Source organism: Pseudorca crassidens, chromosome X, assembly GCF_039906515.1.
Source record: "Pseudorca crassidens isolate mPseCra1 chromosome X, mPseCra1.hap1, whole genome shotgun sequence".
Classification (NCBI taxonomy): domain Eukaryota; kingdom Metazoa; phylum Chordata; class Mammalia; order Artiodactyla; family Delphinidae; genus Pseudorca; species Pseudorca crassidens.
In genome coordinates this window covers 49,463,772-49,490,893 of record NC_090317.1, presented here as the reverse complement: position 1 = coordinate 49,490,893, position 27,122 = coordinate 49,463,772, and the positions used below count along the sequence as shown (strand labels likewise).

Sequence of the window (27,122 nt, the reverse complement as noted above, 5' to 3'; positions counted from 1 at the left end):
TTTTAAGTGATAAATGATGTTCTGAACCTAAATTGCTGTTTACAATGTGAAGCTACTACAGTACAGGAAGGCATTTTTTTCATTCTCTGTGACTAGAGTGCCATAGGATGACCCAATTGTACCATCCGTTTACTCCATCTGTGGTTAAATTTTGACTAGTCTAGCAAGCTGCAATGTCATTTGCTTTTTATTTGGTACAAATACATTGTTTTCATACTGAGACCATCTCTGTTCTCATTAGTCTGAGATAATGAAAGTCATCCTTCCCAGTAACAGTGTGAACCTAAATGCAAATGTGGATGCTGAGATTAGGTGGCAGGACTTGGGGGTAACATGGTTATCCCGATAATCCAGTTAATGCAGAGTTTTATCACATTATCTGATGAAATGAAACTGCAGAATTTTAAGTTATCTTATACAAGTCAGAGGCCATTAGGAATATGTTTGAGGATCCCAGTTTGAGAAACATTACCCCTGAGCTCCAGTTTTATTGATCTACTAGCAAGTTGGCAAACATTGTGCCTCAGTGTTTATTCTGACTTCTTACTAAAATAACTTTATCTGCCTTGGGTGAACATGCACTCACCTTTTACAGCTTGCCTGACCATCTTCCCCCAAATAAAATCAGACCATCTATCCTTCAAATTCCCGTACCTCCCCATGTCTACTTCTGTCACGGCACTTATCACATTGTTTAATAAGTCTGCTTATTGCCCCTCACCCTCACCCAAAGTGTAAGCTCTTTGATGGCAAGGGTATGTCTTGGCTTGTATCTGTACTCCCAGTTCCTGGAACCTCATGGGAACTCAATAAATGTTGAGTGGGACTATTCTAATATGAAAAAGACACCGTATGCAAAAGAGATAGATTATTTTGTGAAGAAACTGAAAACCTGACTAATCATGTGTGTGTGCAGAGAATATGGCAGTCAATTAAAATTTTATATTTAAAAAAGAAAAGCTTGTGCTTTAGTACACAAATGGAGGCATATTCTGAGTCATAGATTCAAAAGGGCAGGACCTTCAAGATCATCTAGCTCAGTGGGTTTAAACTTTATTTAACATCAAAGCAGTTTATCCATAAGAAATCACATGTGGAATAGGAATATATAAAGCAGGCAAATGTGCAAATGTCCTTATTCTTGGGGGAGAGAAGATATGGACACTCCCCGATGAGCCCTCCTCTGTACGCATCCCCTCTTCAGCCCCCAAAGCAGCCCCGAAAACAACTTAAGGAATTCTGTGGGCCCTTAGAATACAGTTTGAAAATAATCACCTTATCTGCCTAAGGTAGAAATCCTTTCCTGAGCATTTCAGAAAGATAAGCAGCCCGACTCAGCATCACCTGAACAAGGTGACCAGAAACTACTCATTTCATACTACCAGTATTTCTTTTATTAGGCAATTTTAAAAGACATTTCTCATTAGATTAATGATAAAATAATATATAATGGCAGCAAACATTAATTGAGTACTTATTATATACCAGACATTATTGTATTTTACCTGGATTCTTATTTCATCCTTATAACAACTCTGAGGGTAGATACAATATTATTCCCATTTTGCAGATAAGGAACCTGAGGCCCAGGAGGACAAGTAATAACTTGATTAAATTCACACAGCTTTTGAGGGGAAGGAATATTTCTGAAACTTTTGCCCACTTTTCCTTTTTGTTATAATCCGACATCGAAAGCAAATTGTACTCCCTTGAAAATAGTTCTGCCCTGTCTTCCGAAAGGAACTCTCTATTTTAGATTCTAGCCGGTTTCTGACAATTATTTGCTAGTTAGACAGTCTCAGGCACGTCGTGACTTCCCCATGGCTCAATTTTCACAGCTGCAGAAAAGAAAAATGGTTTTAGCAGTATCTTCCCCCGGTGTTAGATTCAGATGCAAGAGTATATAGGAAAAGTTCTGAAAGCTGTTTGTGCTATAGAAATATAAGTCCTTTTTGATGTCTAAAGCTATGAATCTCATTCAGTGCCGATGACACACATCCATTTATTTACATGTCAATCAGTCATAGATCTTTTACTTTGTTTTTCTATGCTTTGGATATTTTACTATTGATGCACCATTGATAAAGGTAGGCAAGGAACTGAATAAAGTTCAGTGTGTTCATTTTGGCTGATAGCACTTAGTAAAATGTTTACAAGGCTAGGGGTCTAAAAATAATAGGGAAATTTTTTGTTTTGTGGAAGGAATTTTTCTTTATTTCATTTACGATTTATAGCTTCATTACCTCCTTAAGATGTAGTTTCTATCTGGGCTATAGGAAACATTTATAATCTGCAAAAGTATTATTAAACTAGCTTTGTTACAGTGTCTAAAGTTACTCTTAGAATTAGGTCTAAAAATGGTAAAGCAGGGAGGGAAAACATTATACTTAAATATCTTTTTTTAAATTAAAAAATTTTAATTGAAGTATAGTTGATTTACAGTGTTTCAGGTATACAGCAAAGTGATTCAGTTCTATTTGTCTATCTATCTATCTCCTTTTTCAGATTCTTTTCCATTATGTTATAAGATATCAAATATAGTTCCCTGTGCTATACAGTAGTAGGTCCTTGTTTATCTATTTTATATATAGTAATGTGTATCTGTTAATCCCAAATTTCCAATTTATCCCTTCCCCCCTTCCTCTTTGGTAACCATAAATTTGTTTTCTGTATAGCTTAAATATCTAAATATCTTATTCTTAAATATCCTTATGGTCTTTGCTCAACATAACAAATGCTGATGAAGCTTTCCCTATTGTTCTTATCTTTAAATGGTACGTGAAGAAACTGGCTATGCAAATAGATTGATTATCCTATTGGACATTATCATTGGTCAAATTCTGTCCATTTTCTTGTTGTCTTTTGCATAGGTGAGCTTTCTCTGTTTGAAAGGGTAGCGTACATTTTCTCCCTTCATAGGGCAGAGGATAGAGTGAATATAGTTCCAGTACAAAATAGAGAAAACAGATGCCTGTAAGGGTTCTTAGCTTGTTTTGTACTGTGAGCCCCTTTGGCAGTCTGGTGAACCTATGGGCACCTTCTCAGAATCATGTTTTTAAACGTAAAGCACAAGCTACATAGGATTAACAAGGAAACTAATTATATTAAAATATACTTATCGAACTATTTTTTAAACTTATGACACATTCCAGAGAAATAGAAACTTACGTTTGCACAAAAACCTGAGGACAGATGTTTATAGCAGTTTTGTTCATAATTGACAAAAACTGGAATCAACCCATGGGCTACTACTCGGCAATAAACAGGAACAAACTATTGATATGTGCGATTATTTGTATGAATCTCCAGGGCATTATGCTGAGTGAAAAAGCCCATGCCAAAAGGTTACTATTGTATGATTGCCTTTATATGACATTGACAAAATTATAGAAATGGAGAATGGATTAGTGGTTGCCAGGGGTGGAGGGTTGTGGGAGGGATTTGAGTGTGGTTGTGAAAGGTAACATGAAGCATCCTTGTGGCCGTGGGAGTGTTCTGTATCTTGATTTTGGTGGTTGGATACAAGAATCTACAGATGATCAAATTGCAAAGAACTTAAATAAACACACACACACACACACACACACACACACACACAAATAAGTGCAAGTAAAACTAAGGAACTCTCAGGATAGGTGGGTTTTCTCAATATCAGTATCCCAGTTGTGATATTGTAATATAGTTTTGTAAGACATTACCACTGGGTGAAAACAAGGGTTTCTCTGCATTTCTTTTATAACTGGGTGCATATTTACAATTATCTCAAAATAGAAAGTTTAATTAAAAAATTGAGACAGTAATGGGCTTCTTTACAAGCTTTTTTTTTTTTTTGCGGCCCAGCCGCTCCGCGGCATGTGGGATCCTCCCGGACCGGGGCACGAACCCGCGTCCCCTGCATCGGCAGGCGGACTCCCAACCACTGCGCCACCAGGGAAGCCCCTTTACAAGATTTTTTAAATAACAAGACAAAGTGGCAGCTCGTATAACTAGTGAAATTTTTAAGAAATGATGATATTTTACTCTTTAAAAAAAATTAATTTTTGGCTGCATTGGATCTTTGTTGCTGTGCATGGGCTTTCTCTAGGTGCGGTGAGCGGGGGCTACTCTTCGTTGCGGTGCGAGGACTTCTCATTGCAGTGGCTTCTCTTGTTGTGGAGCACAGGCTCTAGGTGCGTGGGCTTCAGTAGTTGTGGCACGCGGGCTTAGTAGTTGTGGCTCAAGGGCTCTAGAGCGCAGGCTCAGTAGTTGCGGTGCACGGGCTTAGTTGTTCCACGCGGCATGTGGGATCTTCCTGGATCAGGGCTTGAACCCGTGTCCCCTGCATTGGTAGGTGGATTCTTAACAACTGCTCCACCAGGGAAGCCCCTGATATTTTAATATATCACCAGAAATGTGGTGTGTGGTGTGATAGGAAAATATCTGTGACTTCTGTTAGTCACAGTGGCCAAGTGGTAGGTGCTGCTTATACACTGTGGTCTGTTGCCTACATTCCTAATTGAAAGAGATGCTAAATTCAAATCAGCAGTTACTGAAAATAAAGATGTCAGTTTTCCCCTTCCAAGTTTGCATACTCCCTGAATTGGGACCCAGGGTTAAGAAGCCCCTGGGTTACTTTCTATCTGTTTACATTTCATTATCTGATATATCTCTAGGGCCTCTGTCAAATAAAAGATAAACATAATGCTTAAGCTTTCTCTTAATCAAGTACAGTGGGTGGTGATAAGATCTCATAAAAAATGCTAGTAGGCACACACTTTACAGTTTTAAAGATTTACTGGGTGTCCATTCCCTCACATGCACGTTGTTCATTATAATTGCTAAATACTAGTTTTAAAAGGCAAGTATGGATAGATTTTTAATTTTTTTCTTTTGGCTGTGTTGGGTATTCGTTGCTGTGTGCAGGCTTTCTGTAGTTGTGGAGAGCAGGGGCTACTCTTTGTTGCGGTGCATGGGCTTCTCAGTTCAGTGACTTCTCTTGTTGCAGAGTGTGGGCTTCAGTAGTTGCGGGGCATGGGCTCAGTAGTTGTGCACGTGGGCTCTAGGGTGTGTGGTCTTCAGTAGTTGTGGCACACGGGCTCAGTAGTTGTGGCTTGTGGGCTCTAGAGCACGGGCTCAGTAGTTGTGGCACACGGGCTTAGTTGCTCCGCGGCATGTGGGATCTTCCCGGACCAGGGATCGAACTCGTGTCCCCTGCATTGGCAGGTGGATTCTTGACCACAGCGCCACCAGGGAAGTCCCTGGATAGATTTTAAGTATGGAGTAGACCACATGTTTATTGTGTTTGATACGAAAAAGAAACATGTCAGACTGATTGCTAATTATACAGATTGACTAATTTTGAATATCATTAAATATTTTAATTAGCTTTCTCTAAGAAATCATTTATTGGTGGTTTAGCTTCTCATTGTTAATGTCTCTAAGAGTGTCTAGATCAGATAAGGCTGTTGTTTTACAAGAAAGAAGTTTAGTGTTTGGGGATCAACATTCTACTTATTAAAATATCACCCGTTTATTTCAGTCAATGATAAAAATTAAAATTTATTGTGTGTTTAACTGAGTAATTATTTGGTATCATTGTGAAGTATTTTCTTCCATACTCCATAAATTATGTGTTTCACAACAAAAGAAATAACAATAAGGCCACAGAATTTAAATAAGTGTTTCGGGTTTCCTTGTGTACTTGACATTTCTAATAGTACATGTGCTGAAAGAATGATTTAAGTATTCATTTTGTGATGGTTTTAGATTCTGTAATTTGGGGGTGAAATGCTTAATCTGGTATTTAATATATAGAAGCTTCAATAAGTAAACAATAAATGTTTTCTCATAGAAAACCTTACACTTAAAACATTTTAGCTAATTATACTTAAATAAACTTAGTCAAATTCTTTTGAGACAAATGGTATGTATAATCTGAAGAACGATGATGCTTTTACATTGTACCTCTTGATCCCCTTCACCTATTTTGCCCATCTCCTACCCACCCCCACATGACAACCACCACTTTGCTTTTTGTATCCATGAGTCTATTTCTATTTTGTTTTGTATGTTTGTTTGTTTTGTTTTTTAGATTCCACATACAAGTGAAATCATACAGTATTTTTCTTTCTCTGTCTGACTTGTTTCACTTAGCATAATATCCTGTAGGACCAACCATTTTGTGGCAGTGGCAAGAGTTCATTCTTTTTATAACTGAGTAATATTACATTTATACTAGTAATCCATCTATTCAGATTTTCTCTTTCTTCATGACTGAGTCTGGGAAGGTTGTGTGTTTCTAGGAATTTATCCATTTATTTTGTTTAATTTGTTGGCATATAATTGTTCATAGTAATCTTACGATCCTTTGCATTTTTGTGGTGTTACTTGTACCTTCTCTTTCATTTCTGATTTTATTTGGGCCCCCTCTTTTTTTTTTGATGAGTCTGACTAAAGGTGTATCAGTTTTGTTTATGTTTTCAGAGAACCAGCTCTTTGTTTTATTGATCTATTTAAAATTTCAGTTTCTATTTTATTTATTTCCTCTTTGATCTTTAGTATTTCCTTCCTTCTACCAACTTTGGGTTTATTTTCTTCTTATTTTTCTAGCTCCTTTAAATGTAAAGTTAGATTTGTTTGTTTGTTTCTTGGGATAGGCCTGTATTTCTATGAGTTTTACTCTTAGAACTGCTTTTCCTGTGTCCCAAAGATTTTGGAATGTTCTGTTTGCATTTTTATTTGTTTCAAGTTATTTTTTGCTTTCTTCTCTGATTTCTTCGTTGACCCATTGGTTGTTTAATAGCACGTTGTTTAGTCTCCACGCATTTGTTTTTTTTCCAGTTTTTTTGCTTGCGATTGATTTCTAATTTTATACACTTGTGGTCGCAAAAGATGCTTGATATGATTTCAGTCTTCTTAAATTTATTGAGACTTGTTTTGTTACCTTACATATGATCTAAACTGGAGAATGTTCCATGTGCACTTGAAAACAATGTGTATTCTGCTGTTTTTAGATGCAGTGTTCTGTATATATATTAAGTTCATCTTGTCTAAAGTGTTGTTTAAGGCTAATGCTTCCTTACTGATTTTCTATCTGGATGATCTATCTATTGATATAAGGAGGGTAGGGGTATTAAAGTCCTGCACTCTTATTGTATTGTCTCTTTCTTCCCTTACCTCTGTTAATATTTGCTTTGTATATTTAGATGCTTCTTTGTCTGGTGCATAAATGTTATAAATGTTATATCTTCTTGTTGGATTGACTCTTTTATTATTATGTAATGCCTTCTTTGACTTTTGTTACAGTCTTTGTTTTAAACTCTATTTTATCTGATACAAGTATTGCTACCAAAGCTATCTTTTTATTTCCATTTGCATTGTATATCTTTTTCCATCCCCTCATTTTCAGTCTGTGAGTTTCTTTAGGTTTGATGTGAGTCTCTTGTAGGCAGCATATAGAAAGGTCTTTTTTAAAAAAATCTATTCAGTTATACTATGTCTTTTGATTAGAGCATTTATTCCATTTAGAGTAATTATTGATAGCTATATAATTATTGTAATTTTGTTAGTTGTTTTTTGGCAATTTTTGTAGTTCTCTCTTTTTTCTTCTCTCTCTCTTCCCTTGTGGTTTGATTGTTATGTTTAGATTCGTTTCCCATTTTCTTTTTTGTATTTATTATAATTTTTGTGTGTGTGGTTACTGTGAGGTTCACATATGACATCCTAAGTGTATAACATAGTCTTTTAAGTTAATAGTAACTTAATTTGGAACACATTCCAAAACTTTATATTCTTACCCCCCTCATATTTTATGTTTTTACTGACACAGTTTACATCTTTTTATTTCATACATCCCTTAACTAATTACTGGTTTTTCAAATAGTTTTACTTCTTTTGTCTTTTACCTTTCATACTTGCTTTATAAGTGATTGCTCCACTACCCTTATTATTTATTCATGTTTTCCAGTGAGACTTTTACCTATTTATGTTTTCTTATTATTAATTAGTTCCTTTCCTTTTTAGCTTACCAAAGTCCCTTTAACATTTCTTGTAAGGCTGGTTTAGTGGTGATGAATTCCTTTTGCTTTTGCTTATCTGGAAACCTCTTAACTTCTCCTTCAATTGTGAATGAATACCTTGTTGTGTAGAGAATTCTTGGTTGGCGGTTTTTTTCTTTCAGCATTATTAATATATCTTGCCACTCCCTTTTGGCCTGTAAGTTTCTGCAAAAAATCTGCTGATAGCATTATGGAGTTTCTTTTGTATGTAATAAATTGCTTTTCTCTTTCTTCTTTTAAGATTCTCTCTTTATCCTTTACTTTTACCACATTAATTATAATGCATCTCAGTGTATTTTCTCTTTGCATTCATATTATTTGGAATTCTCTGGGCTTCCTGGACCTGGATATCTGTTTCCTTCCACAGATTCAGGAAGTTTTCAGCCATTATTTCCTCAAATAATTTTTCTGGCCCCTTGTTTCTTCTCCTTCTGGGACCTCTGTAATATGAATGTTATTCCACTTGATGTTAGAATATGTTCTGAGTATTACTTTTGGCCCCTGAAAAAGGTCTTAATTATAAACTATGTATCCTGCAATGGGAAATGACAATATATGAATTTATCTCATGATACTACTGTTCTGTATAGGTTTTTATCTTACAGACCTTGAGTTGATAATATTAATATACTTTATACTATATTTTTCATGAAATTAAAATCAATTTTCAGTGCAAATTGCATATAAAATTATTTGAAACATTGTTATAATTAATATATTTATTTTAAAGTACCTTTTATATTTTGGGGAAATTAATTACTTACCTCTAATAACTTCCCTTTACAAGGTGTTTTTCTTATATAATAGGAGAGAAGCCATCTAAAGGTTTAGCAATATATTCAGCTTTGTATAACCCACCGAATACATCATTCTTAGAAAAAATAGGTAGATCAACTTCTGTCAGGCACTTGTTTTTTGTTTCCTTTTTCTACTGGAATTCATGGGACTTATGATGAGAAATTGGCTTTTTGATTTCTTATGCTTTTAAACTTATAGGAGCCTCTCAAAAGCACACTGTGAACCTTTGTAGATATAATTCCAAATTTGTTAATCTATAACATTGCTTTTTTAAAAAAAATATCTTTATTGGAGTATAATTGCTTTACAATGTTGTGTTAGTTTCTGCTGTAAAACACAGTGAATGTATATATATATAACATATATATATATATGTTATACATATATCCCCATATCCCCTCCCGCTTGAGCCTCCCTCCCACCCTCCTTATCCCACCCCTCTAAGTCATCACAAAGCATGGAGCTGATCTCCCTGTGCTATGCAGGAGCTTCCCACTAGCCATCCATTTTACATTTGGTAGTGTATATATGTCAGTGCTACCCTCTCATTTCTTCCCAGCTTCCCCTTCCCCGCCGTGTCCTCAAGTCCATTCTCTACGTCTGCCTCTTTATTCCTGCCCTGCCACTTGGTTCATCAGTACCATTTTTTTAGATTCCATTTATATAGCATTGCTTTTTCAGAAAACTGTAGTGAACAATAACACACTCACTTGATTAAAGTAGCCAAAGAAACCTGACTACATTAGGGTTTATAAATCATGGTCGATAACAGTAATGGCATTACTGTTTTCATGACAATAATATTGTCCTTCCTATTTGAAGATCATACCACTGATAGTAATCGTTATTTTGTGCACACTGTAGTTAAAAAGACCTGTGTACAATCAATAGTTTTTCCAAGTGTCTGCAGCAAGACACCTTTAGAGCCTAGAACTGTGAAGCCTTTCCTCAATTTATAAATAAATCTGTATTTACATTAAAGAATGACAGGTCATACACAGACCAAGTCAATTTAAAATCAGAAGTGGTATCTCCACTGCAAACTTAAAATATTCTTTTTAGAATATTGCATGTTTGGTGTTTGTTTTTTTTTTTTGACTCAGGAATTGCAGTCTTGGGCACTTATCCAAGAGACTTGAAGACATACAAAAACTGAACATGAATATTGATAACAACTTTGTTCATAATAACTAAAAAAATAGAAACAACTGTCATTCAATGGATAAATGGTTAAACAAACAGTGATACGTCGATGCCACAGAATACTACTCAGCAATAAAAAGGAAAGAGTCATCGATTTGACAACTGGGATGAATCTCCAAGGAACTATGCTGAGTGAAAAAGCCAATCCCCACTTGGTCATGGTGTATAGTCCTTATTAAATATGTTGTTGAATTCAGTTTGCTACTATTTTGTTGAGAGTTTTTATATCTATATTTATATACTGGTCTATAGTTTTCTTTCCTGTGATGTCTTTGTCATCAAGGTAATACTGGCTCTGTTGAATGAGTGAGGAAGTGTTCCCTCCTCTTCTGTTTCTTGGAAGAGTTTGAGAAGAATTGGTATTAATTCTTCCTTAGAGTTTCATAGAATTCACTATTTTTTTTTTGTGGTATGTGGGCCTCTCACTGTTGTGGCCTCTCCCGTTGTGGAGCACAGGCTCCGGACGCGCAGGCTCAGTGGCCATGGCTCACGGGCCTAGCCGCTCCACGGCATGTGGGATCTTCCCAGACTGGGGCATGAACTTGTGTCCCCTGCATCGGCAGGCGGACTCTCAATCACTGTGCCACCAGGGAAGCCCAGAATTCACTATTGAAATCATCTTGTTCGGGACTTTTCTTTATTGGGAATTTTTTAAAATTACTGATGTAATCTTTTTACTTATTGATGGTCTGCTGAGATTTTCTATTTCCTCTTAAGCCAGTTTTGGTAATTTGTATGTTTCTAGGAGTTTTCCATTTCATCTAGGTTATCCCATTTTTTGGCATGCAGTTATTCCCAGTATTCTCTTACAATGTTTTTTACTCATGTAAGGTCAGTCTTTATGTCCCCACTTCCATTTCTGATGTCAGTTGTTTAAGTCTTCTCTCTTTTTTTTTCTTAGTAATTCTAGCTAAACGTTTGTAAATTTTGATCTTTTCTAAGAACCAACTTTTAATTTCATTGATAAGCTCTATGAAAATAATAGATAATTCTATTTTCCATTTTGCTTCTCTCCTTTCTAATCTTTATTACTTACTTTATTCTGCTTGCTGTAGGTTTAACTTTCTATATTTTTTTCTATTTCCTTAGTTGTAAACGTAGGTTGTTGATTTGAGATCTTTGTTCTTTTCCCTTCATGATACTAACAATTTTTTATTGACACTAGTATATTTTTTTGAATTTCATTTAATTTATTTTTTTGTACAGCAGGTTTTATTAGTTATCCATTCTATACATATTAGTGTGTATATGTCAATCCCAATCTCCCAATTCATCACAGCACCACCACCCTCCTCCACTGCTTTCGCTTCTTGGTGTCCATACGTCTGTTCTCTACATCTGTGTCTCAATTTCTGCCCTGAAAACTGGTTCATCTGTACCATTTTTCTAAGTTCCACATATAAGCGTTAATATACGATATTTGTTTTTCTCTTTCTGACTTAATTCACTCTGTATGACAGTCTCTAGATTCATCCGCATCTTTACAAATGACCCAATTTCGTTCCTTTTTATGGCTGAGTAATATTCCATTGTCTATATGTACCACATCTTGCTTATCCATTTGTCTGTTGATGGGCATTTAGGTTGCTTCCATGACCTAGCTATTGTAAATAGTGTTGCAGTGAACACTGGGATCCATGTGTCTTTTTGGATTATGGTTTTCTCTAGGTATATGCCCAGTAGTGGGATTGCTGGGTCATATGGTAATTCTATTTTTAGTTTTTTGTTTTTTTTTTTTTTTGCGGTATGTGGGTCTCTCATTGCTGTGGCCTCTCCCGTTGCGGAGCACAGGCTCTGGATGCACAGGCTCAGCGGCCATGGCTCATGGGCCCAGCCGCTCCGCGGCATGTGGGATCTTCCCCGAACAGGGCATGAACCCGTGTCCTCTGCATCGGCAGGTGGACTCTCAACCACTGTGCCACCAGGGAAGCCCTATTTTTAGATTTTTAAGGAAACTCCATACTGTTCTCCATAGTGGTTGTATCAATTTACATTCCCACCAACAGTGTAAGAGGGTTCCCTTTTCTCCACACCCTCTCCAGCATTTGCTGTTTGCAGATTTTCTGATGATGCCCATTCTGACTGGTGTGAGGTAATACCTAATTGTAGTTTTGATTTGCATTTCTCTAATAATGAATGATGTTGAGCAGCTTTTCATGTGTTTCTTGACCATCTGTATGTCTTCTTTGGAGAAATGTCTGTTTAGGTCTCCTGCTCATTTTTGGATTGGGTTGTTTTCTTTTTTTTAACACTGAGCTTCATGAGCTGTTTATATATTTTGGAGATTAATCATTTGTCTGTTGATTCATTTCCCAATATCTTCTCCCATTCTGAGGGTTATCTGTTCGTCTTGTTTGTAGTATCCTTTGCTTTGCAAAAGCTTTAAGTTTCATTAGGTCCCATTTGTTTATTTTTGTTTTTATTTCCATTACTCTAGGAGGTGGATCAAAAAAGATCTTGCTGTGATTTACGTCAAAGTGTGTTCTTCCTATGTTTTCGTCTAAGAGTTTTATAGTGCCTGTTCTTACGTTTAGGTCTCGAATCCATTTGGAGTTTATTTTTGTGTATGGTGTTAGGAAGTGTTCTAATTTCATTCTTTTACATGTAGCTGTCCAGTTTTTCCAGCACCACTTATTGAAGAGACTGTCTTTTCTCCATTGAATATCTTTGCCTCCTTTGTCATAGATTAGTTGACCATAGGTGCGTGGGTTTTTCTCTGGGCTTTATATCCTGTTCCATTGATCTATATCTCTGTTTCTGTGCCAGTACCATATTGTTTTGATTGCTGTAGCTTTGTACTATAGTCTGAAGTCAAGGAGACTGATTCCTCATGCTCCATTTTTTTCCCACAAGACTGCTTTGGCTATGTGGGGTCTTTTGTGTCTACATTCAAATTTTAAGATTTCTTCTTCTAATTCTGTAAAAAATGCCATTGGTAATTTGATAGGGATTGCATTGAATCTGTATATTGCTTTTTGTAGTATAGTGATTTTCACAATATTGTTTCTTCCAATCCAAGAACATGGTATATCTCTCCATCTGTTTGTATCATCTTTAATTTCTTTCATCAGTGTCTTATAGTTTTCTGCATACAGGTCTTTTGTCTCCCTAGGTAGGCTTATTCCTAGGTATTTTATTCTTTTTGTTGCAATGGTAAATGGTAAATTTGGTAAAATTTGGTAAAATTTGGTAAAATGGTAAATGGTAAAATTAAGTGTTTTGGTAAATTTGGTAAAATTTGGTAAAATTTGGTAAAATGGTAATGGTAAAATTAAGTGTTTTCTTAATTTCTCTTTCAGATTTTTCATCATTAGTGTATAGGAATGCAAGAGATTTCTGTGCATTAATTTTGTATCCCACAACTTTACCAAATTCATTGATTAGCTCTAGTAGTTTTCTGGTGGCATCTTTAGGATTCTCTATGTATAGTATCATGTCTTCTGCAAACAGTGACAGTTTTAGTTCTTCTTTTCCAATTTGTATTCCTTTTATTTCTTTTTCTTCTCTGATTGCTGTAGCTAGGACTTCCAAAACTATGTTGAATAATAGTGGTGAGAGTTAGCATCCTTGTCTTGTTCCAGATCTAGAGGAAATGCTTTCAGTTTTTCACCATTGAGAATGATGTTTGCTGTGGGTTTGTCATATATGGCCTTTATTATTTTGAGGTAGGTTCCCTCTATGCCCACTTTCTGGAGAGTTTTTATCATAAATGGGTGTTGAATTTTGTCAAAAGCTTTTTCTGCCTCTATTGAGATGATCATATGGTTTTTCTTCTTCAGTTTGTTAATATGGTGTATCACAGTGATTGATTTGCATATATTGAAGAATCCTTTCATCCCTGGGATAAACCCCACTTGATCATGGTGTATGATCCTTTTAATATGTTGTTGGATTCTCTTTGCTAGTATTTTGTTGAGGATTTTTGCATCTATATTCATCAGTGATATTGGCCTGTAATTTTATTTTTTTGTAGTATCTTTGTCTGGTTTTGGTATCAGGGTGATGGTGGCCTCATAGAATGAGTTTGGGAGTGTTCCTTCCTCTGCAATTTTTTGGAAGAGTTTGAGAAGGATTAGTGTTAGCTCTTCTCTAAATGTTTGGTAGCATTCACCTGTGAAGGCATCTGGTCCTGGACTTTTGTTTGTTGGAAGATTTTTAATTACAGTTTTAATTTCATTACTTGTGATGGGTTTGTTCATATTTTCTATTTCTTCCTGGTCCAGTCTTGGAAGGTTATACCTTTCTAAGAATTTGTCCATTTCTTCCAAGTTGTCCATTTTATTGGCATAGAGTTGCTTGTAATAGTCTCTTAGTATGCTTTGTATTTCTGCGGTGCCTGATGTAACTTCTCCTTTTTCATTTCGAATTCTGTTGATTTGAGTCCTCTCCCTTTTTTTTTTTTTTTTTTTTTTGCAGTACATGGGCCTCTCACTGTTGTGGCCTCTCCCACTGTGGAGCATGGGCTCCGGACGCACAGGCTCAGTGGCCATGGCTCATGGGCCTAGCCTCTCCGCAGCATGTGGGATCTTCCCGGACTGGGGCATGAACCCGTGTCCCCTGCATCGGCAGGCGGACTCTCAACCACTGTGCCAGCAAGGAAGCCCTCTCCCTCTTTTTCTTGATGAGTCTGGCTAATGGTTTAGCAATTTTTTTTTTATCTTCTCAGAGAACCAGCTTTTAGTTTTATTGATCTTTGCTATTGTTTTCTTTGTTTCTATTTCATTTATTTCTGCTCTGATCTTTATGATTTCTTTCCTTCTACTAACTTTGGGTTTTTTTTTTTCTTTCTCTAGTTACTTTAGTTGTAGTGTTAGATTGTTTATTTGAGATTTTTCTTGTTTCCTGAGGTAGGCTTGTATTGCTATAAACGTCCCTCTTACAACTGCTTTTGCTGAGTCCCATAGGTTTTGGATCGTCGTGTTTTCATTGTCACTTGTTTCTAGGTATTTTTCAATTTCCTCTTTGATTTATTCAGTGATCTCTTGGTTATTTAGTAACATATTGTTTAGCCTCCATGTGTTCTGTTTTTGATGTTTTTTTCCCTGTAATTGATTTCTAATCTCATAGCGTTGTGGTCAGAAAAGATGCTTGATATGATTTCAATTATCTTAAATTTACAGAGGCTTGATTTGTGACCCAAGATGTGATCTATCTTGGAGAATGTTCCATGTGCACTTGTGAAGAAAGTGTAATCTGCTGTTTTTGGATGGAATGTCCTATAAATATCAATTAAATCTCTCTGGTCTATTGTGTCATTTATAGCTTGTGTTTCCTTATTCATTTCCTGTTTGGATGATCTGTCCATTGGTGTAAGAGAGGTGTTAAAGTCCCCCAGTATTGTTGTGTTACTGTCGTTTTCCTCTCTTATAGCTGTTAGCAGTTGCCTTATGTATAGAGGTGCTCCTATGTTGGGAGGATATGTATTTATTATTGTTATATCTTCTTCTTGGATTGATCCCTTGATTATTATGTAGTGTCCTTCCTTGTCTCTTGTAACATCCTTTAGTTTAAAGTCTATTTTATCTGATATAAGTATTGCTACTACAGCTTTCTTTTGATTTACATTTACATGTAATATCTTTTTCCATCCACTCACTTTCAGTGTATATGTTGTTCCTAGGTCTGAAGTGGGTCTCTTGTAGACAGCATATATATGGGTCTTATTTTTGTATCCATTCAGCAAGCCTGTGTCTTTTGGTTGGAGCATTTAATCCATTCACTTTTAAGGTGATGATTGATATGCAAGTTTCTGTTACCATTTTCTTAATTGTTTTGGGTTTGGTTTTCTAGGTCCTTTTCTTCTTTTGTGTTTCCCACTTAGAGAAGTTCCTTTAGCATTTGTTGTAGAGCTGGTTCGGTGGTGCTGAATTCTCTTAGCTTTTTCTTGTCTGTAAAGCTTTTGATTTCTCCATCGAATCTGGATGAGATCCATGCCAGGTAGAGTAATCTTGGTTATAGGTTCTTCCCTTTCATCACTTTAAATATGTCATGCCACTCCCTTCTGGCTTGTAGAGTTTCTGCTGAGAAATCAGCTGTTAACCTTATGGGAATTCCCTTGTATGTTATTTGTTGTTTTTCCCTTGCTGCTTTCAGTAATTTTTCTTTGTCTTTAATTTTTGCCAGTTTGATTACTATGTATCTTGGTGTGTTTCTCCTTGGGTTTATCCTGTGTGGGACTCTTTGCGCTTCCTGGACTCTGGTGGCTCTTTCCTTTCCTGTGGTAGGGAACTTTTTGACTATAATCTCTTCAAATATTTTCTCGGGTCGTTTCTCTCTCTCTCCTCCTTCTGGGACCTCTATAATGTGAATGTTATTATGTTTACTATTGTCCCAGAGGTCTCTTAGGCTGTCTTCATTTCTTTTCATTCCTTTTTCTTTATTCTGTTCCACAGCAGTGAGTTCCACCATTCTGTCTTCCAGGTCACTTCTCTGTTCTTCTGCCTCAGTTATTCTGCTATTGATTCCTTCTATTTTATTTTTCATTTCAGTTATTGTATTATTCATCTCTGTTTGTATGTTCTTTAATTCTTCTGGGTCTTTGTTAAACATTTCTTGCATCTTCTCTATCTTTGCCTCCAATCTTTTTCTGCCATCCTGGATCATCTTCACTATCATTCTGAATTCTTTTTCTGGAAGGTTGCCTATCTCCATTTCATCTAGTTGTTTTTCTGGGGTTTTATTTTGTTTCTTCATCTGGTACGTAGCCCTTTGCCATTTCATCTTATCTGTCTTTCTGTGAATGTGGTTTTTGTTCCACAGGCTGCACAATTGTAGTTTTTCTTGCTTCTGCTGTCTGCCCTCTGGTGGATGAGCCTGTCTAAGAGGCTGGAGCAAGTTTACTGTTGGGAGGGACTGGTGGAGGGTAGAGCTGGCTGTTGCTCTGGTGGGCAGAGCTCAGTAAAACTTTAATCCACTTCTCTGCTGATTCGTGGGGCTGGGTTCCCTCCCTATTGGTTGTTTGGCCTGAGGTCACCCAACACTGGAGCCTACCCAGGCTCTTTTTGTGGGGCTAATGGCGGACTCTGGGAGGCCTCACACCAAGGAGTACTTTCCAGAATTTCTGCTGCCAGTTTCCTTGTTCTCACGGTGAGCCACAGCCAACCCCTGTCTCTGCAGGAGACCCTCCAACACAAGCAGGTAAGTCTGGTTCTGTCTGCTATGGGGTCACTGCTCCTTCCTCTGGGTTCCGATGCGTACACTACTTTTTGTGTGCCCTCCAAGAGTGGAGTCTGTTTCCCCCAATCATGTTGAAGTCCTGCAATCAAATCCCGCTAGCCTTCAACCTCTGATTCTCTAGGAATTCCTCCTCCCATTGCCGGACCCCCAGGTTGGGAAGCCTGACATCGGCCTCAGAACCTTCACTCCAGTGGGTGGACTTCTGTGGTATAAGTGTTCTCCAGTTTGTGAGTCACCCACCAGTAGTTATGGGTTTTGATTTTATTGTGATTGCGCCCCTCCTACCATCTCATTTTGGCTTCTTTGTCTTTGGATGTGGGGTATCTTTTTTGGTGAGTTCCAGTGTCTTCCTGTCGATGATCGTTCAGCAGTTAGTTGTGATTCTGTTGCTCTTTCAAGAGGGAGTGAGAGCAGTCCTTCTACTCCACTGTCTTGAACCAATCTCGAGCATGTTTGGTTTTGATACTAACATGTCATATCAGTGTAGGGTGGTTGTGATTATTAAACTGACCGAAGTTTCTTTTGGTTCTTTGTGTAGTGTTTTAGAATAGTACAAACACAGTCACACTGGCAAGTATCTCCATTCTAATGATTTTCAAATTAAGGAATCGTTTCAAATTATGAAAGCTCTTTGTTCACCTAGCTTTGCAATAGCATGATGTATGCTAATTGCTAACTTTGTCTGCATTTTTTTTAAAGATCAAATGGACACAGTGGTTATTTTCATTAATCTCATACAGAGCAGCAAATTAAAATTTCCATTATTATCCACCCATTATCTAGTTGTTTCCTTTGTTCAGTGTCAGAACAGGATGTTAATGATAAGCCATTGTTGTATTACAGCCCTATTAAGTACAGTGAGAATTAGTTTAATCTATTGCACTCTTTTGTTTTTAGGTGATTTCTTTAATATTATGTTGCACCATATTGATTTTGCTGAAGATACTTTGACATTTTGTAATAGAGATTTCAGAATTAAATACTTGTTGCTTTAATTTTTTACTCAGTATTGAGAAAAGGTGACATACAGTAAAAAAAAAAAGAAGTAACCCAAGGACCAGAATGTTAGTGTTTTATTCTTGCAACCTCACTAATTACGTGAACTTGGGAAATCAACTTGATTCTCTATTTATGTAATGAGAACATTAGAACAGCTGGTCTTTTAGGGCCAGTCCAGCCTTTCCATGCTATCATGTTTTCATAATTTTCAAATATGAGGTTATGTTAAAACCCCAAAGTCCTCCTAAGCTTGATAAAAGGCATTTGTTCTCTAAAGTTATATATCTTCTGTCTTGCTCCATTACATTGTTGCTTCCATTCCTTATAACTGTAGAGTATCCTCAATTATGTAATTTAAACCAGTTTCTAAGGCTTGGATGAGAGGTGAGTCCCAAGGTGATAGGCTGGCCCAATTGTTCCATAAAGAATATCTCACACACAACCATGTAGAAGAAAGGATCTAACATTTTCTGAGCATCTTACTCTGTCTATGAGACAACACATATGAAATGCCTGTTTTTGGCACTTGGTATGCATTGTTTTACTTAAGCCTCATAACAAATATGAAGGGTCAGTGTTTATTACCCCTGTGTCATGGATGAGCAAACAGGTTTATAGAAATCCGTTCAGTCAGCTGATCAAAGATTACCTAGAAGGTAGGTGAAGGGCCATGATTCATACCCAGTGGCAGTTTGAGCCATCCCCAGCATACCATATACTGTCTAAGTTTACCTGTTCTATACAAGAATATCTGAATATATTATAATGGAATGTCTCAGGACTGTAATATTCTGAAGTGAAACTAAACTGAATTTGGAAGCTTTGGCATGTTGAAGCTCATCAGTCATTCACCTCTTTGGTTATTCACCATTCATAGATCCATCATTCATTCAAGAAATATAAACTGAGTACTTAACTGTGTGCCAGGCACTGTGTTAAGATCTGGAGATACAGTAGTGAACAAGATAGGCAAGTTTCCTGATTTGTGGAACCTATTTTTTAATGAGGAGGACACAGTAAACAAGTAAAGTGGTAAACGTCATAAATTTATATAAGACTGTTGGGCTGAGACTTAAATGATGAGAACAAGCAATGGAGAGGTCAGAGGTAAGAGTCTTACAGGCAGAGAAAACAGCAAATACAAAGGTCATTCTACAGGAATAAGCCCTATATATAAGCCTCTAGGGGAGTCAGTATGGCCTTGTCATCCATTAATTAAGAAAATAAGTTTGAGGATCATATGAAAGTGAAAGTGACAGCAGATCTGCAAAATTTTATACTATAAATGTTTTTTATTCCTTGTGGATCTGTAGCCTTGAGATGGGTAAATAAGTTATAGAAATGTGGAAATGATTTCACGATGATGGTTTTACTTACTGTGCCATCTGTGTGGTGATTCATTCAGTAGACTTCCTGAACATCTACTGTATATCCTACTAAAGCAAGAAAAATCAAGTCTGTGGCCATTACACAATATATGGGAGCAAAAAGTATGAAATTGTATTCCTTATTCTGTAATTTTTATGGACAGATTCAATAACAGCACATTTTTGTGGAGGCTCACTAAACCCCATCACTGTGTTAGATACTTGGCATGGAGTTCCCAGTCTGGAAGAGAAAGAGACACACATAATGACCTCTGCCCCAATGTCTTAAGTGCTATAGTAGTGATAGTGTCACAGTTCCTGTACAGAAGACTTTATCAGACTTTAAACATTTACTGTTAAATGGAATTTTTAAAAATTCAGACATTAAGAATGATTGACAATTTCTATATCAGGAGGCATTCTCAATAAAAAGCCAAATAGTATGAAACCCTAGGGAATCCATTTCTCATTATTAACATATTGTTTTTTTTTTAAACTCTATGTCCTCTAATGATATAACTTCTATCAAATTGGAAAACAATTGCTTTCCTTCTTCTAACTTAGATACTTAGCAGAAATTGAGTGTAATTCATATGAATTTACAAAATTGGACTCAAGCTAGGGTTTTAATTCAGGCAGATACATTTGTAATACTGGAAAGGGGCAGTTATGATTATGTAGATCTGGAATGTGAAACTATGAGTTATTAGTACAATGAATGTGTTGATGATGTTTTCTTCCCAGCCTTTTCCCCAAACTACTTACATAGTTATGGCAAGGTGATGAAGCTAAGGAGCTGTGATGAGATAATGAGTTCTAGAAATAACCCCATGAATATTGGAAATTAAGCTAAAAACTAGTCGCTATCAGATAAATGCATTTAATGGCTTTTTAAGATTACTACGGCATGGGATTAACATAGTTAGGAAAGAATAGTTAGGAATTGGTGAATGCTTTACACTAATTTGTTAACTAACATACTAATTGGAGACTATATTGTTTTGCATTTTAATAAACATTTTCACTTGGTTTTCAGATAGGGTGATATTGTGATATATTTCAGTAGATTTGGGTTATGTATAATGTTTTGCATTAAATTTTGTTCACTGTAGAATAGAATATAAATAACTAGGAAAATTAATAAGATGACTTCTAAATGTTCATCCTGTGGGTCAAGGAGGACCAGCTAATGTTAATCCTAATGCCTGGATTGTAAATTTAAGCATCCCTGTCAGTGATACTTTATGCTACTGAAGTCCATATTCTCTTCAGGTTATGAGTACCATCAGTGTAATTTTCCTTTAAATGAGGCTGAGGAGAGTGTTGAGATATATACACCATGATTTTACCACGTGAGTTTTATGACCAAAAGTTTTTAAGCGCCTGGCACTCTGTACACATTTTTATACGGTAAAATATTTGCATATTCTATGCATTATTGTATTTTAAAAGTTACAAAAAAAACCTGTTGTTTGTCTAAAATAATATCTTTTTTTTTTTTTAATAGGGAGGGCTGAAAAACAGCAAACATGAATGCACTCTGTCTTCACAAGAATATGTTCATGAATTACGATCTGGTATTTCAGATGAGAAACTTCTTAATTGCCTAGAATCTCTGAGGGTTTCTTTAACCAGCAATCCTGTCAGGTAGGTGCTTTTTTACTGTTTTGGTATGATTCGTACAATTTGTACTGTATATAATTGTTGGGAATATAATCACTTACGTCATTTTAACCTCACGTTTTCCTGACCAGAAGTCTGATGTTAGTTAATAAAACAATGTCTAATTATGAGTTTGTAAACATTTAAAAATATATAGCTAATCTGATCTCTAATAACAAGCAATTTTAAGAATACAAATATTAGTCGGATGGTTAGGTCCTCTTTGATTATGTAAAATATGGGTCCAGAAGTTAAACATCCACATTTATAAGAAAATCTGTACTCGGATAACAATTATTATATATTTATTTATAAAATAAATTAAGTACATTGGCTCTATGATATTTTTCCTTTTTAACTTGAGAAGTAAATATAGTTTTGTATTCTACAAGTTTTAGATATGTCATTCACACATTTATGTAATCTGGGATAGCAAGATTAGTTAATTTTAACCAATAAAATAAATAAGAAAATATTAATAAACTCCTCAAAAATCTACACATTTAGGCTATTACCTAGGTACAAAGGATTTTTAAGGAAGAAGTTCTTGCCAATGGTGGATTCCAATAACTGATGTTCTTTTATTAACTATAAAAAGCCTTTCAGTTAATTACACCCCAAATAAAATGTTTTTATAGGGAAAAATAGATTTTCAGTGTAATATGAAAATATTCTGGGATCTGCTTACACAATTACTAAAATATTAAGTTCAGAAATTACTGGATAAGAGTATATAGAAACCCTATTTTGATTTTATTCTTGTTTTCCCTAATATATGATGGGATTTGTACTTCCCTGACCTATCCACAGAGCCTTGAAAATAATTTAGAGCTCAGTTGTTTCATTTGAATTTATGTATAAATTGAAATATACTATTTATTTTTACCGATAATGCATTTGGCAGAATAACTGGAAAAGTGTAATTCTACAATAAAAAATTTAAAAAGGTAATGGTAAGATATGACTTGCGTTTGAATACGATAATTATTCAGAGGTGGCTGTCTCGACATTTTTTCCAGAATGCTTCTGGTTTTAATGATTTGCAAAAGTTTACTGGTGGACAGTAAACGCGGTGTGTCGTCCCCCATACCCCCCTCCCCCACTGCCGCCTCTGCCGCCTCCACACACAAAGTATACTGAACTTATTGCTCTGAAAATTGCTGTTGAGTGGTTGAGTGAGTTGAATAAATGAGGCTTTTAGAAGTGACTACAGAAGTCGTTACATTTAGGAATGAAGCAGGGGTGGGGGGAACCTGGTAAAAATGCATTTTTATAAAGATACCGGGAACGGTCTGAAATTACACGCAGGTCCTTTAAGATGTAGGGGAGCCACTACCCGACAGCTCCAAAGAATTGTGGGGCGAAGTGAGAAGATGGCAGGTCTTGATTGGTTAGAGACAGCTGCATCCTGGCAGGTGATTGGCTCCACAGTTGCATGGGGCTGCTTGTGTCGTCACAATCCCAGCATTCCGTTGTAGCCTGCCTGTGGAACTCGCGGAACTTGCTGACAGGAGCCAAACCCCACCCCCTCGTCTGCCGGAGCTGCCCTTAAAATGAGTAAGAATGGGTTTGGGAGCTATGCCGGCATCTCTGCTGCAGGCGGAGCCATCGGAAGCAATGACCCACCGTCTCAGGGCAGGGTAGCTCTTGCTTTTAAGTCCATACGATACAGGTCCCGAATCCAGGATATTATACCTTGCTGTGTAAACCAGCTGCTCACCTCCACTGTGATTGATGATGTCTTCATGATTAGGGGAATCGAGGTTTCCCTAGTCGCTATCGTGGGGATAATCAGGCAGGCAGAGACGGCTACAAATTACGTTCTTTACAAGATTGATGATATGACCACCAAGCCTATCAACGTCCGCCAGTGGGTCGGCAGAGATAGAGCAAAGCAGGGGATAACTCTCCTTCCAGTGAGAGTATACGCCAAAGTGTTAGGTATCCTCAAATCTTCTGCGGAGGTGAAGAGCCTTGAGGTGTTGAAAATCCGTGTCCTGGAGGACACGAACGAGTTCACCACACATATTCTAGAAACGGTTAACGAGCACATGATGCTGGATAAAGCGGCCTCTGGGCAAAGTGTCCCTGTTGTTCCCTCAGAAATGGATGAGGCCCAGATGCACAGCGATTACCACCCCGACTTCATCCGGAAGGAGGTGCTGCGTTTGATTCAGGAGTATCCTCGATAGGAAGGCAAGAGTGTTCGTGAGCTCCAGACCGAGCTTAGCAACCTGAGCATCGGGACCATCAATCAAGCCATTGAGTATCTGACCCTCAAGGGCCACATCTACCCCACTGTGGATGGGGAGCGTTTTAAATCTGCTGATTGAAGCAGTGAAAACTTCTTTCATTTTCTGAAGACGCTGCCTCCAGTTGTGACTGAGTTTGACTGTTTGACTTTTAGGAAGTAGATTTCTTTAAACAAAAGATTGGAACTGGCATCCTTTTGGAACTTCACTGCTTTTCCAACTGCTTTGAACTTTTCTATTTTTCTAACTATATTTGAAGCTCAGAGGGAGATGGCGATGGATAAATTGACTGGCCTTTTTGTAGAGTTTACCAGCAAGCAAATGAAAACACTCTTGGACAGATGATTTTGGAGGAGAAAAGGTATAGAAAAAGTTGAAAATTATTAGTTGCATGGGAGCTTCTTCTGTAATACCTACATATTAGGAGAAAGTAGATGCAGTCAAGGAGCCAGTTAAGAGACAAAAAAATATTCTGTTGTTTTTACATTAGACTTATTTTCTATGTTTGGATTTAGCATATTATAGTCATATTAGTATCTCTTGCTAAATATAGTAGTTGATTAATTCAGATGTGCTAAAGATAGCAGTTTATGAATTCAGGCACTCAGTTCAAATGTTCATTTAGTGATTTGCTCTTACACTGTAGGTTTATGTTTTTTAAAAGATAAGATTATACTATGTTTAAATGGGAGGGTCAGCTTTGACTTTTTTCTTAAAATATGATTAATGATTGTTTCAAATACAATATGGAGATATTTGGATTAAATTACAATCTCTTGCAGTTGCATAGTACAGATACCAGACTTTTTGTAAGTTTCATGCTCTGATGTATTATTTATAGTACTAAATGCTCTGTTTTATGTATAAGAAGGTTTTATTCTTGTAGGGTAGGCAAACAAAAAGTAATAATAGGAATTTTATTAAACTTTGCAAGTTTAACCAAAATTTATTTAAACGTTTTATTAAAGCACTTTTGCAAATCTTTACCTCCCTGTGTGATATTTTTCTAAATTCATTTGAAAAGCCTATAGTTTTGTTTTTGAATATTAATATTGTAATTATCCAGAATAATTTTTTCTCTTCTCTATATGATATCAATAACATACATCCTATTTGTAATAATACATTTTAGTATAGGTTATATGACTTATGTGAGGCTTTTAAATAATTGAACACACTAAGCACTCAGTTGTACATACACTGAAGGTGGTATCTTTCAAGTTACTATCTCTGTTACATTAGTGGAAAGAAAAAATATATACATTCATATAGGTAGAAGAGAAAAGCATTACTTGTCTCAATCACAAAAAGAAGGTGCAAAAACAGAAAATCTCTTAAAAGCCAACAATCCATACTGTTAGAATGTGGCCTCTTTTTGCCAGTTCTTAGGAAAACTTATCAACAGTTCTTGCTTAAGCTTCCTGAGGCATAAATTTAACTTTTCTTCCCTTCAAAAGCAAGGAAGTCATAAATGACACTCTTTTGAAAACCACAAATGGTTAACATACTATGAACGTGTTTGTTATTTAAATTATCAGACATCTTTCCAAATTCTAGTCTTCATAAACATAAGAAATTCTGAACTACTCTTCGTCAAAAAGGTTGCCTGCCCTGGGAAAATCATACTGAAGGAGAGACAGATGAGGGGCATATTTCTTCCTCAAGATGTCAGTGCGGAAAGAAATAGTCTAAGAGACGTAATATTCTTTTGTGGTATCACTTATACAAATGCTGGAAGCCTGAGATTAAAATCTGATATTTATGACTTCATAGGTCACTTTCCTAATTGTCAAGTTGATTCAATTGGCGGTTGGCTGGGTAGTCACCTTTCCCCTCACTCTAGGAATATTCCTAGAGCCAAAAAAGCTTTTTTTGGCTGTCTTTGTTGCCTGGGAACTGATGCTGTATGTATAACCGAATTTAAGGCCAGGGACCACCCCCACTTCCTGCCCCATCCTTTGAGGGGGACTGTCCTCTATCTTGTGACTTGGGGTACTTTTTAGCTTTGTTAATTACCCTAGCACCCCCCCCCATTCTTCTTGTGCTTTACTGGGTTTCTGCTGCAGGTAAGGGACTGTGATGGAAGAATACTAAGTAGGTCTAGCTATAATGTGAAAGAAAATCAAACATTTTGAGGCAGAAACAATTGCTAGATTGCCGTACATGCATATTTAGTGCATGTTAGGGGTAGCAGATTTTTCAAATTCATTTTAAACCATCCACTTGGTATGCAGACTTCTTTTTCAATTTTGTTTAGATGGTGAATAAACTTGGCCAGTGCTCCCCTTCCTCTCCAGTTCTGCCCTGTATGTGAGCCAAATCTTTGCGTATAAGACAGAAATCCTGGGGAAATACCATTGACTATTTTCAGCAGGGACATTTAACTCTGAGGAACATGATAATTGATAATTATAAGCCACTGGGGGTTGTTTTTCTATGGCTCATAGGCATAAGAAATGTATGCATTTATATTGAAGTTGATTCTAAATGAACGGAATAAATAAATTTGAAAATGTTTTCAAGTCAAAGCTAATACTGTCATCACAATTGTTAGTACTTGTTTTATTTTACCTACTAAATTTAGATTTATATTTTGAGTAAATTATAAATTGTATTTTTACAATTTCCATTCACTTATAATGAATGAAAAAAGGTAACCACTGAGAATTCTTTAGTCATTAAACCGTTAGTGAGCAACTACTATATGCAATAGGAGTTAACTTTCATTTTAATAAGCTTAAATTTAATTGACTTATGAAATACTTATCAAAAATAATAATAGTTAATATTTTAACATTTATATAGTACTTATTATCTGCTAGGCACTGTTCTAAGAGAGAGAGAGAATGTGTATGTGTGTGTCCCTGTGATTTATAATCGAGGTCCCTGTGCCTCGGCTTATATTTCCAGCTCAGACCTTTCTCTTGAAGTTCAGACCCCATCTCCAAATGTCTTCCCAGATGCCCTACAGACATCTTTAAAACATTAAAAAATAATAGCAAGGAACACTTAACATATATACCATTTTTTATCCCCCAGGAAATGTTCTAAGAACTTGAAATACATACAACCGGGGAATCATTATGATTAGTATTAATATTGTTCTCATTTTATAGATGAGGAACTTGAGCCTCAGAAAGGTTAAGTAATTTGCTCTATTTTAATGTTACATGGCTAGTAAGTGTCAGAGCTAAGGTTCCAATCCTGGGTCCTTATCCACTTCTTTGTACTACCTCACAATAAGGAAAGTCTTTTAAAATATCCTCCTTTCATTCTTGTCACATACTAAATATTTTGACTTTATTCCTTTCATTAAAATTTGCCTGACTTGAATTTTTAAAAAAACACTATGAAATATTTCAGCAACAAGTATAGAGGAGAATATAAAAACACCTCTGTATTCATTACCAGTTTAAGAAACAAAATTTATTTTTATTATAGTTGTAGAGAACTTAGCCATATAACTCATTAATGTTTAATGACACTATAACATCCTTTGAGCCTGCATTTACACTGATTAAAAAATCATCTGAAAGTCTACATCTTCTATAAACCAATGCATTTATTTTTTGAAGTGTACTATCTTAAGAATATATATCATTGCATTGAAAAGTAGTATTCTTATGATC

The 27,122-nt window shown here is 36.2% G+C and overlaps 2 protein-coding genes across 6 annotated transcripts in view; both read left to right on the top strand.

The window, feature by feature from the left end:
- Positions 1-27,122, top strand: part of DIAPH2 (diaphanous related formin 2) — an 891,422-nt gene that overhangs the window by 183,384 nt on the left and 680,916 nt on the right. For all 5 annotated transcript variants that reach the window (XM_067724059.1, XM_067724058.1, XM_067724057.1 and 2 more), the window contains one exon: positions 21,087-21,226. In XM_067724059.1, coding sequence (XP_067580160.1) covers positions 21,087-21,226 — 140 coding nt within the window. The remainder of the gene's footprint in view (positions 1-21,086; positions 21,227-27,122) is intronic.
- Positions 21,266-24,437, top strand: RPA4 (replication protein A4). Its single transcript, XM_067722446.1, has one exon. It carries the CDS (start codon positions 22,795-22,797, stop codon positions 23,431-23,433), a length of 639 nt encoding a protein of 212 aa, XP_067578547.1. The 5' UTR covers positions 21,266-22,794; the 3' UTR covers positions 23,434-24,437.

Bases quoted from the DNA above. Each gene is read 5' to 3' on its own strand.
- RPA4 (XM_067722446.1), top strand. From the start codon at position 22,795: ATGAGTAAGAATGGGTTTGGGAGCTATGCCGGCATCTCTGCTGCAGGC.